A 14,844-nucleotide genomic window follows, 5' to 3' on the forward strand; every position below is an offset into this window, starting at 1 on the left:
TTGACTGTAATTAATGCTCTTCAAAGAATCATTTATTCTGAAATTCAAATAACAAAAGACAAATTAAATTCTTCATGAACCATCTTAGGACATAATAAATATGTCATAGCCATCCTTAGAACATGGTCATGCCCTACTTAAAAGGGTTGGGAATTATTTTCCCCACTTTGGCCCATATGCAAAGTCACATAATGAATGAAGTAAGGACTCCATTGAATTCAACGTGGAGCATTCATCATGATCCAATTTTGGCTCATTTGGGTTCACATCAATAACATAACTAAGTGGTTGAGAATTCATTCACATTAGGTTGAGATTCTGATCCATTTATTCTTTCTTTCATCATTAATGTATGATTTGCTTCTGCACATGATGGTTAAACTTAGATATAGCTTCTGTCATGGATGATTAAGCATTAGATGATTAGCTTCTATCCATGGTAGTTAAACTTATATATAGTTTTTGTCATGGATGGTTAAGCGTTCTTATTTCTTCATTCAAGATTCAATTATCAAAATTATGCTTCGAATCAAAATTTCATGTTGGGAGTTATAAATATTCACTCACCAGCTTGAGGTGGGTATTGAAGATATTTTAGAAGTTGATTAGGTGGTTATGAATTTAGATAGTTAGTTTGTTAACTTTATATCATTCACCATTCATTTGCTTGGATCATTGCTAAACCGACAATAAGGGTAAAAATTACACATTTGGTGTCACAAACAAGTAAAGAGGTAAAAAATTGTTGTATCCATAAAGACTCAGTTGATTGGTTTGGTTGAAAAGTTTTGGTAATAAAAATGTTGGAATTTAAATGTGGGATTGACTCACTATTCAGTTCAGTAATTTGGAAAAACAATCAAACACCAATACAAGTATAACTCTACACAATATTGTTCATCAACTAAGAAAGGCATCATGGTGTTAACTCATGTATAACTATGTATGTGTTTCTTTCGACTTAAGCGAAAAGATAACATTGAATTAAATTTGGCATACATCTCATACATTTAGCAATAAAAAGTTTCAACATGAATCACTAAGGTATTTCTTTTGGTTGTAATGTATCTGGGCTACAAGCAATATTGTTTTTCCAGATACAACAAGTTCTAATAGGCTAAGAGAACAAATTCTAACTTACGAATCAATTCTACTTATACTACAAGTCTTTTGTTTATGTTTTCCTTTTTTCTCTTTTTCATTTCACTTTTACACCATTCATCCTTTTGATTTTCACTCCCTTTTGTCGAGTATTTATTTTCTTAGTTTTCATGGGATGAATGGTGCAATACAACATTTATTCCCACTTCTTTCTATCATACATTGTTTTCCCTCTGCCCAACCTAGTATCTAGCATAATTACAACACTTAGATCTATTATCCTACTATAAGTAGGCTAGATAGATTTTTAATCTAACATAAGGTTTCAATCAATAAACATTGATGACTCAAAGAGATTTAACAAAGGATAATCATGTAATTTGGTTAGTGTTTGATCGAGTGGGTTTAAAGAAACAATTGCCTTGATCCTATCCATGTATCATAGTTACTTAGCCAAAATAAGAGATTTAGACAAATCCAACAATGCTAATATAGTGCAAGTTCAAATAAAGCAATGTATATTTCTCACAATCACTCAAAGATATTCCATAATAGATCACAATGATCATTGATTTTGTCTCATGAGGCATATATATAAAGAAATTTTTGTAGAGATCTAGAATAGAGAAGTGTTATGCATGTTTCTATCCATAATAAAGACAAATTCAATGTCATAGAAAGTTCTAAAGTGACTTGAAATAGAATTGGATGAAATTAATTATATATGCATGCAAAATTGAGAGTATTATGTATGGTATGAATGCTCTAAATGTACATGTATATGGTGCATGCTTACATAAGGAATGTATTACCACCTTGGGGTGATTGGAAAGCTGAACTTGTAGAAAGTTTCGAGGCTACACATTAGGATAATCAATTGTATGACTTTATTTCACGATTTGAATTATGTCGATATTATTGTGAAGTCGCTGAAAACTTATTATACTAGTTTTGCACTAGTGAACGACAAATACTCTAAGGGTTAGTTTGAGAGTTGGATTTTGGAGGAGAATGAAGGGAAAATGAAGAGTTGAAAGTCATCTCACAAGTGTATTTCATGGCTTCCAAGCCTTCTCTTTCCCTTCCTTCCCCTCTAAAATCCAACTCCCAAACTAACCATAAAGGTGCTAAACATATGAATTGAAGTATCTTGTCATTAAAGAAATTCATAAACAAAGAGTGACAATAGAAGATTTGTTAGCACAAATATTATGATCACATATCCACTGAGAAATGATTGTTGCCCTTGACATTTTATGAGCATGTTGAAAGAATGGACATCACTAAACATCATTAATGAGAATATAATATAATTATTTTGGATTGTTTGACATCTGAGTTCAATTGTGAAAGTTGTTTATGACATTTCATATTTCAAAATTGTATACATTATTGGATTAGATAAGGACAACAAGAATAAAGATCTTATTAAAGACATTAATATTGGACCATAATCTTCATTATATGTTATGTTAAGGAAAAAGTTAGGATTATGACACATGGAAGGGGCTATATTGAAAATAGTGTTGTACAACCATGACTCATATTAATTTTCTACTTAGTCATAATGTAATGATGTAGTTTTTCATTATAACGAGGATTTAACATTATATTTGTATGTGCATTATATTTTCTTATTAAGCCATAAATGTATGAGTATAATATCAATGTACTGGCGGTTTAAAAAATATACACAGTCAGTGCATTATTCATCGTTCATTTAGATTACTTTTTTTAAAGAGCCAACAATGGTTGAAAATAAATGATGAGTGATGCAATGACAGGGTAAGAAACTCTTGCACTGTCAGTATATACATCTTTTACTCTAAATGTATTATTACGAGACAAGTGGGAGAATGTAAGAATTGTGTCCCTTATAATTGTTTAATAGTTAAAAATATAATTAAGTCATGTTGGCTAGTTATGGAAGAAACATCATTTTATTGTTGATAATATTTCTCAAATTGAACAATAAATGGAATCAAATAGTTATTATGTTAAGTGAGATGACTATTTGTAAAGTAATCTTACATGAATGGTTATGGAAATTGCTTAACCACTTGGAAAGTCGTTTTCCGTGAAGGTCGGTGTATGATGGAAGCTCTTTATCATGCACTATAAATTAAAGATGTAGTTGTCAGTCTGCCCAACCAAAAAGTGCATTATGTCTATCACTAATGTACTATTAAGAAATGAGTCGAGAGGGAGAAGCTAACATTATATAGATATAGACAAATTAATATCACATGAAGAATATACTCATCTATAAGCAAGACGTTCTTTTTCAAATCAAGTCCATAAAAATAGTACGTTTTCTCTTACGTATCTTTGTCAAAAACATGAAATTAGATCTTACCATTATATGTTTATGAAAATTTATATATAAAGTAGTAAAAGTATAATGTATATATATAATTATTCTATTATTTTTCTGCATCATCAAACATTATATAAGTTACAAAACTAATCACTAAAATAAAAGACTAAGATAAAAGATTTATTTGCTTATTATAGGAATAACTTATATCGAGAGTTTTTTTTGCTACTTATAATATTTCTGTCCATGCCTCTCGATAATTAATGATATATGTAGTTTATATAAAAAAAACGTTTAAATTTGCTAAAATTAAACGGAAAGGAAATGCATGGAAGCAAATGGTGCCTCGCGTGTGCATGTTTCCCTCCACACAAACAGCACCTTTAGCGTAACTTTAATTAGTTGCTATGGCTATGAATACGAACCTAATGTTCTGTATCCTTCAACCTTTTTCTCATATTTTTTGCCTTTTCTGATTTGCTTTCTTCTTTATCTCCAATATCATCACAGGTACCACGGTACAAAGAGACAATGGGACCACTATTTCTGAGCATTAAAATAACATTATCTTTGCACTATAAATAAACGCATTGAAGAATAATATGTTTCTTTTCTAGGTTATGTTACCTTAGAAATTAGAACATTACTTTAAAAAATCCAGAAAAAACAATGTCACAAAAGTAGGGTTTATGTGGTTTGTGAAAACGTTTTTATATGATAATTATAAAAATGTTATATTGTTTTCATTTAGTTTCAAAAAAATTGCATAAGAAAATAACTCTAACAACAGGCTATTTAGGTATATAAGGTAATCCATGTATAAAATTAATAACTTTAACAAAAGGCTAATTTAGGTATATAAGGTAATCCATGTGTAAAATTAAAAAGCTAGAAAATCAGGATTAGATTCTATTGAAAGACCAACAAGATGTAGGTATAATGATATAAGGTTCCACCAGATCCTTAGATAAATAAATAAATTAAATATTTGATTCCTAATAGCAACAATTGTTAAGAGAGACAACACAATTATGAAGTAGATTAGTTTCTTAGTTTAAGATAATACTCTGTTATATGCCATAAAGATTATATCCAAAGTTTCCTTTCTGGGTTTCAAATGAAATAATTCAGCAATTGAAATTCTATAGAATTCAGCTATAATCGAATCAAATGATGTTAATTTTACGTCATTCGAGAATCGCGTAGTAATATCGCATAATTCTGTTGCACAATATTCTTAGTACCAAGATCACATTCGATCCATAATTGACGCCACTCATTTTATTATTGTCGTCAATATTCATCGTGATGAGACAGATAGAGATGGAATTGTGTCTACGCGTTTATGCTATGTTCTGCTTTTGCCACCAAATTTTAAAAAAGTTAAATAGAAAATAAGGATTGTTTCTAACATTGGAAGACTTAATTGAGAATTACCAATTACTAATTGGTATATTATTGTTCGATTTTTTAGAACGACATTTGTTGGAATAATAGTTTTAAATTCTGAAAAAGATTAGTTACTTATTTAAAAGGGTAAATGGACACTTTGGTAGTACCCAAAAAAATTGTTGTATTGCCTATAGAAAATATAGCATGTGCATTCATTCTTTCTGAAGGAGAAAACTATACACTTAAAATGAGTTTGAAATGAGGATTAAAGGTTCATCAGCAACAAAATTCTTCTATATTTATTATTTTGTATTACTTTTCACTAATGAGAAACAATAATTCGTTGAAAAATAAATTAACTTATACTAGTATCAAGTTATTAATTTTTTAATGATATAATTTCTTATTAATGATGACAAAAGAGAGTAATACAAAGTACTATGTATAAAAGATTTTTCTTCCTTTATGAAATGATTATTTGCTGACGATTGTTATGTTCCTCTTTCTTGAACATTTCAGAGAAACCCATTAATAGACTTCTTCCAATTTGAGCTAAGTTGAAGGTTACTTAAAATCATGAAGTTAATCCTTTTATGATAGCTTGTCTGTGATTGGGTAGTCTATGTGAAGAGATATACATCACAATCTTCAAATAAAACTTTAGCAATAGCTTCATACCTATTTTTCACTCATTAAAGTATTTCATTTATCTTCCTATAGTTATATACCTAACTATTTAACCTCAAGTACAGGTATCACACATTTATTAGACAATTCTCCTTTAAGTTTACCATGTCTGAGACGAACTGTTGGTTCTAATATCACTAGTTGAAGTTGTCTGTGACTAGCGAGCCTCTGACACTGGAGAATCTCATCGTTACCAAGTATGAAAAGAGTAAATAACTATAAGAAATCTATATTTGTGTTGCGCTTATGAGGTCAAACAAAATTGGTGAACCAACAAGACATTAGTCTAATATTATAAAATATCATTAGATTGTCAGTTAGTCTAAAATATGACATGTTCAATTCATTTAAATAATAATTGTTGGAATGACTGTCATAACCCAAAATAAATTAATTTCTTAATATATAATAAGAAACTTGGCTAGTTATTCAAAAACAACAAATTAAGTTGAACTGAAAGTACTAGATTGATGAATCTGAAAAATATAAGTGCAACTCCATTATCCTTATTCTTGTCCATAAAAAATAAGCACTATTCCTGGCCTGTTTTCACTATTAGAGAGATGCAACAATTGTTCATAACTATAAGGAAGTGTTGCCTCAGTTTCTGATTAGAATAACAAAAGATTGTGGGATAGGTTATTTCTTTACTAGTTCATATTACAAACCTAGAATGTACCTAAAAAAATAATATTACAAACCGAGAGTTACACGGTTGAAGTAAAAATGAAATAACTGCTTAATTTATTAAAAAAATATCAACAATTGTGAAATAAATTGTATGACCACAATAGTAAAATTGTTCGTGGAATCATGGATACTGTAAGGGGCATAAAATATGTAGCTTTTTATTTATGGAAAGACGGCGTGTGTGGACTCAATCTTGAAGAGAAAGTGAAAAGGACAAGGCAAGGCTGTCACGGAGAGAATCTGGTGCGCACCATACTACGGTCACATCAGTTTAATTCCATATCTACTTCTTCATCTCAACACCATCTCATCTCTAGGATCCATAATGATGGACAAGATTAGTTTATAGAGCTTGTATTTACAAAGCTTATTGAACACCAAACATGATTCATATGACCCATTGGCCAATCAACCAAAGCAAAACAATATTGCCATACACACCAGCCTCCGTCATAAAATGACCGAAGAAATATGACTTTGACTAAGACAACATGACCCTGACTCATGAAACTGTGCATCAAAATGACGGAAACTGACGAAACATGGCACATAAGCCTGACCATGAAAATATGGTCTTGGCGCATCAGATAGATCTATCAAAGCAACATGGCCTTGGCGTATCAGGTAGACCAAAATAGACAAGACATGGCACACAAGACTGACCAAGTAAATGTAGTATTGGCGCATGAACGTGACCGAGACAAGGAAGGCTTGGTGCATGAATCTGACCGAGACAGGGTGATCATGGCGCATGAACCTGACTCATGGAGGCTGACCAAGAAAAGCAAGTCACAAGAACCAGAAAATCAATCTTTGCCCATCATAAGGAGTTGGGATTTTCTCCATTAATGGAGATATAAATACAATCAAAACAGGAGAAAAATGTAATATAAATTTACCTTCTTATCCTTGAGATATAATAAGATGACACTTTTACTCATATGTGTAAGTGCAAAAATGATTACTTACCTTTCCATTAATAGAGAAGATCTTAACTCCATTATGAGAAATTTGGCTGAACATTTTAATTAATCTAGATATTTTACTTAGTCACAATTATTAATTAGCATATTTGAGTATTAAAGGTATTATAAAACTATTAGTTAGGTAAGATTCTTTAGGCACTTGTTCCTTATAGTGAATTGTAATATAAAAAGAGCCTTATGGCTTCTCAATCAATTAATGAAAACAAGAATCATTGAGTAAATTTCGCAATAAAGATAGCTGAAAGTTTGTATATATGAAGATAGTTTATAGTTATAAAGGTAATTGAAAGTTTATAACTATCCAGAAGAATTTGGATTATTTCTATTAATGAAGAGTTCATTATCATGTTGGGATTATGACATGTGTCAAAAATAAAAAATAAACATTCCTAATTTTAACTTGTTTTTTAATAAAATAAATTATAAATCTCATTTCCCCTTATAATCTAGGATCAGACTGCTGTCCAGTAATGGGATGAGTTGGGCAAAGCTATGTATATTGAAATTAATCAAAATATATACATCAAAGTGAGTAGCTACATTTAATACCAAGAAAAGAGAAGTAAATTACTCAATTCCACGGTAACCTATACAATGAAGAAGAAAGGATGAAAATCATCTATGAAAAAGTATCAAGGTGGGCTTCATAAGATTATAATACATTCAATATTTAAGATGACATGTGACGTTTAAAAATATTTAATGGTACAAATTTTAAATAGCTTTGAATTAAATTTTTTTTTTAAACTTATCAAATCATTATGATCTTCACACCTCGTTGAGTGAGGGTGTGAGGGTGTGCTCGGTGAGTGAGAGTATGCAAGCTGAGTGAAATGCATTGCAAAATTTTCATGATCTTCACACCTTTTCCCAACTAATTGACCTACAATTGATGCATTAGTAAGTGAGACTTTACTATTTGCACACTAAAACAATTTATACGTATTTATACATTAAAATTGTATAAATACGAATAGTTTAAGTTAAAAATTAGGTTAAAATTCACCGTAGAATAGGTGAAATTCGGACTTATCAACTCCTACTTATTGTTTTTATATGATCCTTTAGAGAATTTGTCTTTGATCATTTTGTATGACCATTTTCAAAATTTACGGTACATAAATTAATTTTTGGTCCAAACTTCTTTTATTAATTAATGTAAAGGGGGAGAGGTTTAGTTCAAAAAGACATTATCCGAGTGGAAATAAAAATAAAATGACTCCCAATAATTAATAGTAAGTCAAGAAAAATATATCTAAAAAGTACAAGAGTTAGTACAAAGAAGAAAACTAGTTAGCTTAACATTTTTTGTTATGTGAAAACATTAGTGTTAAAGGGAATAAATAGTGGCTTTAGTCCCTCAGGATGTAATCAATTGTTACTTTAAATATAAATAACGAATAATATAATAACAGTGTATTAGATTTTGAGATAAACAATTTTTTTTTGGCTTCCCATATATATTTTCACACTAGAAATAATTTTGTCTGAGCCGGGAACATTCACAGTTATATATGTAGGGTTAATTCTTCTAGCGGGTATTTTTTCATCGCACAAGATCCAAACCTAAAACTTTATTTAAGAGGAATCAAACATGTATCAGTCTTTTTGTTGAGATAAATAATCTTGATCTGAATTGTGCTAATATCAATGAGTTCATGTTGTTGGAAGAATATTTGTTTAGAAAGATAATTATAAGCCACGATGGAATTAATCACAGAAGGAGGCGAAAGGATATATTGATTAAACTAAACAACCACTAACTAAAATATATGATTATTACTTCCCAGCTTCCTATAACAAAAGTTGGAGACTAATCTCTTAAGCGCAATTAAACATCTATATATACAGGAATTTATATCTCATTTGACCAAAAGTGTTAGGCATCAATACAAATGTTAAATATCTATTACCAAACTTCACAAAACAATAATGAATATAATAATTGTACTACCTGACTGATTTTTTTAAGGTAATTTTGTACTACCAGGCTAATTTTGTGATATAGGCAATGAAGAAATATTTTATACCTACCCATAGTGATGGAAATCATCATCCTCTCCAATATCGAAGATACAATATTAGATAATAATTGTAATATGTGATAAAATTTAATTTTTAAAGGCTATATTTTTAAGTTTTTTTCAATAAAAATTAATAATTAAAAATAATTCATTTTCTCATCGTATTCCAGTATTGCACTCTCCAATATCAAAGATAATATAAACTTTAGTTAAGGAACAAATTCCTTTTCAAGGTATATGTTTATTCCTTCTAATAAATATTGTTAAATTCAAACATTTGACCTAATACTAGGAGTGAGGAGGACCTCTCGTACCTGTTCATCTAGTATGGTCCGATAATGATTAAGCCCAAATATGGTTGGTTTCATTGGGTTTAGGGCAGATTTCATGTTCAAAAATTAAACTTATTCAATATTTAGGGTTGGGTAGGGACTGAGCACTACCTGACTCATGGTCATTCACTCATCATATTTGTATATGTCTCTATTCAATTTTGTACCAAGTAATGACACTTTTTTGTCGAAGTATCATTGGTTCTCTAATTTTTTCACCAAATATACATGATTAAAAATATATATATGTATATCATTTTATATGTTAAATTATATATTCATAATAATAAGTAATATTAAAAAGACTTTATCTAAAATGACCATATATTATATTTAATTGGATCTAGGGTTTGATTGGGTTTAAAGGTAGACTCGATCAATGTTTAAGGTTGAGTTAGCTTCCAATTTAGAATCACTCGCAAATTAAAAAATTGACCGAACAACATTCAAAGTTAGGTAAGTGAGAAACCCTAACCACTGTCATCTCAGTTCTGTTTACTAATTTGTTAAACCATTAGATCAACAAGGAGCACTTACTGATAAAACATTAGAAAAAATGAGAATGAAGAAAAAACATAAAAGATAATAAATGTTTAATTATTTTAAGTTCCATGACATATTTTCATTTATATATGGTAAGAAATACTTTATAACAACATATTCTTGTTTTTTTTACACTAATAAGAATATTCCCTCCCTCATTTTTTGAAGATTCAAATCTTGACTTTTGGTCATCTTAGTAATCTAACTGTAAGATATACTATTACACCAAGGTCTTTTCTTTCTAAACATTAAAAGAATTTGATTTTGGTCCCGTGATGTTTTTCTGCATTATCTCATTGGCTGAACATGCCAACGACAGAAGATAAATATTGCCTCCTTTTTCCTTGTCTTTTTCTTTCATTTCCTCCCTCTCTCTCTCTCTCTCTCTCTGCACCTGCTCCTCTTTTCTGTCTCTCTCTACCTCTCATTCATTCACAAGATCTTTCTTTCTTTCTATGCTTTCAAAAAAGCAACTTAATCTGAACAACCACCTTCACTCACTCATCTCTATGTATCTTTACACACTTCATATTTATTTTCTTGTCCTTTTCACTACTTATGTGTAATCTATCTCTTTCTCTTCAACTCTACTTCATATTTTAACTTTCCTTTTTTTTTTTATCTATATTGGGCTGCTTCTCTTACAAGATCTTATCCCACCCAAGCTTAGGAACCAAGCTGAAAAAAACTTATTCATATTTTTTCTCTCATACTTTAATGATTCTCTAACCTTATGATATAAAGTATAAACCTTAACCTTTTTATTTTATTCACCTTTTTATAAGTTCCTTGTGTAACATAGTGAATCAGAAAGAAGGAAAAAAACCATTTAAAGAAATGGATTCTAATCCTCGTTTTCAACAACAACAACAACAACCCAATTCTGGATTACTTCGTTTTCGTTCTGCTCCAAGTTCTGTTCTTCATTCTGGTGCAGCTTCTGCTTCATATAAAGCCAACCCACCAAACGAATCATCTTCATCAATATCATCATCATCACCATTGACCCACATGAATTCTCAGCATGGATACATAACTGGGGTACCCTCTCGTTTTATGAGGCAAAACTCTATTACAAGTTCAGCTATGGATAGTTCTTATGACCTTGTTGGGTCTATGGGAATGGAACATCAACAAACCAATAATAAAAGCTTTGGTTCTGATATTTTAAGACAAAATAGCTTCCCAGTTGGAAATTTCTCCAACAATAATATCTCCTTTCAGAATGGTATTGTACTTTTTTATGTTATTGTTGCTGCTTGCTATTTTTTTTGCTTAATGATTTTATGTTTTGGGCAATATTGATTGGATATGGAATGAAAAATAAGTCTTGAGTTCGAGTCTTGTGAATGAAAATTAAGGTTCTAAGAGAGTTCGATCCTCTTAATGGAGTAGCTAGGTTGAATTCAATTTGAATTAATGTGCCTTGGAAATTCTAATTCTGGCTTATGAAAATTAGAAAACATGGATGCTAATGGAGACATTTTTATCCAATTTATGCTCTGTTTAGATTGTGATGATTCAAATTGTCTATATACATGATAAATATTAGATATAAAATCATGAGTAAGTCTGCATACACAGCTTATGCTTTTGGGAGAATTGTTATTAATATTGTATCAGAGCCTCTATGAATAAGTGCTTTGGAGTTCGAACCTTATCGACATGTGCATAGTCTGCGCTTCAAGTCCAAAGAGATATTGCATTAGGAGACATGTTAATCGTATAAGATTTTTCATTAGCTTTTACCTCGCAATCGCAACTTGGCCTTTTTGAAAAGTTAGTCCTATACCAAGTTGATGAAATCTTTAAACTCTTCAAAGAGTGAACTATACCCATGCTTGGCATTTGTGTTATTTTGTATCCATCCTATTTTCTCATGATATAACCATTTCTATCCCTTTTCGAGTTTGTGGTGTTGTCAGGGGCACGAGATTGAGAATATATATATACCTCTCAGTTGTTATGCTATTAAGAAGAATTTCTTCATTTTTGGTGGCTGCTGATATGGTTTGTATTTGTTAATATCAGGGTATGATACTATGAAAGGTATTGGAAACTATGGTGTGATGGATGGCAGTGATAGTGAACTTAGTCTATCTATGAACAGATTGAAGAATCAAATTAGCTTCTCACCAAGAAGTCCTTCATTAGGAATGCTGTCACAGGGTTCTAAATTGGAGAATGAGGGCATCGGGGCAACTAGCTCGGATGATGGAAGAGAGGAAGGTCACAATGATGATGCACGATATTACGAACCTGGATTCCCGTATGATTCTTGGAATGGAACATCACAGCTCTCAGAAAAACTCAGTGGCTTTAAAAGAGAACGAGATAGTAATGATAAGTTATTTTTCGATGCTCAGGTATACAAATAGAATGTTGCCATGTTCAGCTTTCTTATATTACTGTCCCTATTTCATTTCTTGTTCTTAACTCAAATAAGGTATTATACTCAGAATGGAGAGCTTGAAAATCAAGTTCATACCCTATCACATCACTTGAGTTTGCCGAAAACATCATCGGAGATGTTTGGTATGGAGAATTTGCTTCAGTTCCCAGATTCTGTTCCTTGTAAAATCAGAGCAAAGAGAGGCTGTGCTACTCATCCTCGAAGCATTGCTGAAAGAGTAAGATACTGTCTAAATACCAAACAACCCTGTTATATGCACACCAAAAATTTCACACCAAAAATTTCACACCAATTTTACATTGCCTAATAGTGTGAAAATTTTGGGTTAAATCATTGACTAGTGTAACATTTGTGTAGAGATTCTTGTATGCCTGAATTGTTTTTGAATGCCATAACCAAAACTGGGTACCTTTTTTTCTTCTTGAAAAGTTATTCTAGCTCACTATCATGTTACACTTTTTGGTCACATCTACTTCATTAGGAAAAAATAAAGAGAGATAATTTGTTTTAGGAAGTGTGTTTGTATTGTTACTATTTCAAAAGAAAATTTAAGGATTGTGTGAACAAATTGCTGTGCAAATAGCATCCATCTTTTTTCTTGTGTTGAATGGATGAACTAATTTGTGAAAGATGATTCTAAAAGTTTGTATTTTCAGGTGAGAAGAACTCGGATCAGTGAAAGAATGAGAAAATTGCAAGAGCTAGTTCCAAACATGGACAAGGTAAGACTTATCATAATTTTTTTTTGTATAACCGAGGGTATCCCATCACCCTATAGTTAAAGAACTAATTTATTTCGAGGTGTGTGGCTGCCACCGGAACAATAGTGTATTTTGCATTTGGAAATTTCACATCCTTGGTGTTATTGGCAGCAAACCAGCACAGCAGACATGTTGGATTTTGCTGTAGACTACATTAAAGATCTTCAGAAACAATTCAAGGTAGTTCTTATAAGGGTAGAAGTTAAATTAAAATGCCCATACTCATCACCATGCAATTAATGACTGGTTCCTGTGTGTCTGCGCTAACATTTTTTATTATTTTCTGCAGAGTCTGAGTGATAAAAGAGCTAAATGCAAATGTATAAGCATGCAGAAGCCAGACACAAATCAAAGCTAATATCTTCATGTTGTGAAAAAATAGGTAGAAGAAAAGAGTGTAATATATATGCACTGATGTAAGACTTGTTTACACGGTCAGTCTATCATACACATATTCATGTATTAGTCATGATTTACTCTGAAGTAAAAATAGTACAAATGAATGGTGTATAATGGATTGAACGTGTAAAAAACTTTACACCAATAATGTATAGATATTAAACTCTAGAAAAAATAAGTTAATATGAGATGTTGTTGCCTTTGTTGAGCTTAACACAGAAAGGTAGCTTTTAAGTTTTCACCACAGCTTTGAATCTCTGAGGTTCTTTAATCTAACGTGGGTATCAATTACACAGACAATAAATCAAATAGTTTACTTACAGTTTTGTATAGTAGAGTAATCATAATGTATTCATTTTGAAGATGTTCCGAGTTTTTTTGTTCTGGTTATAGAAGTTTTCTCATTGAGGGGAGTATTACTCTGACTGCTATAGCATTATTACTCTTGCAAGCAGATAAAGTTTTTCCATAATTTAAATGTGTGATTTAATGATTTTTCACATTTTATCTTTATATAAATATAATAAAAGTAAAAAAAATAACTTAATATAATTGTTTTATTACATCAATGACGTAGGAAAGTGTCATTCCCATAATATAAGGCCAAACTTGTATGCATAGCAAGTAGCAACAAATTCATGTCTATAGAAGGACCCATGTAGATAAAGTTTAAAAGGGAAGAAGAATATTTTATGCTGATTATTTACAAAATACATAAAATATAAGCGAATTTATGCACTTCCTTAATGTGAACACACAATTTTGTCCGGCCCAGAAAAAGGTCCAAAAAAACTTTGTAAATAAAAAGAATAAATTAAATTCATTATATTTATTTTGACATTTTCAAAAATTTTAATATTTGATGAATATAAATAATTAAACTATTTTTATGAATCTTTTATAATTATTTTTGAAAATATAACAAAACAAAATCAAGATCCTAAATCTAAATGATTAGTTTAACTGAAAATTCAAAAAATAATAATAAATAAATCAATGACATTAGGGTTCCTAAATCCAAGCGATTAGGTTAACCGAAATTTGAATCCAAAGTAACTTTATTTTATTTATTTTTAGTATTTTCGAAATTATGATATTAAATTAATAAAAAATAATTAAAACTATTTTATGGTTTTTTTATAATTATATTTCGAATTTATAAAAATAATTAGATAAAGATGCTTGACATATTCCCATTA

The 14,844-nt window shown here is 30.3% G+C and overlaps 1 protein-coding gene across 1 annotated transcript; it reads left to right on the plus strand.

The window, feature by feature from the left end:
- Window positions 10,455-14,014, plus strand: LOC109328850 (transcription factor bHLH130-like). Its single transcript, XM_019562465.1, has 6 exons — window positions 10,455-11,300; window positions 12,104-12,438; window positions 12,532-12,702; window positions 13,142-13,207; window positions 13,358-13,426; window positions 13,536-14,014. The coding sequence occupies exons 1-6, from the start codon at window positions 10,910-10,912 to the stop codon at window positions 13,602-13,604; spliced, it is 1,101 nt and encodes a 366-aa protein (XP_019418010.1). The 5' UTR covers window positions 10,455-10,909; the 3' UTR covers window positions 13,605-14,014.

Source organism: Lupinus angustifolius, chromosome LG16 (assembly GCF_001865875.1).
Source record: "Lupinus angustifolius cultivar Tanjil chromosome LG16, LupAngTanjil_v1.0, whole genome shotgun sequence".
Classification (NCBI taxonomy): Eukaryota; Viridiplantae; Streptophyta; class Magnoliopsida; order Fabales; family Fabaceae; genus Lupinus; species Lupinus angustifolius.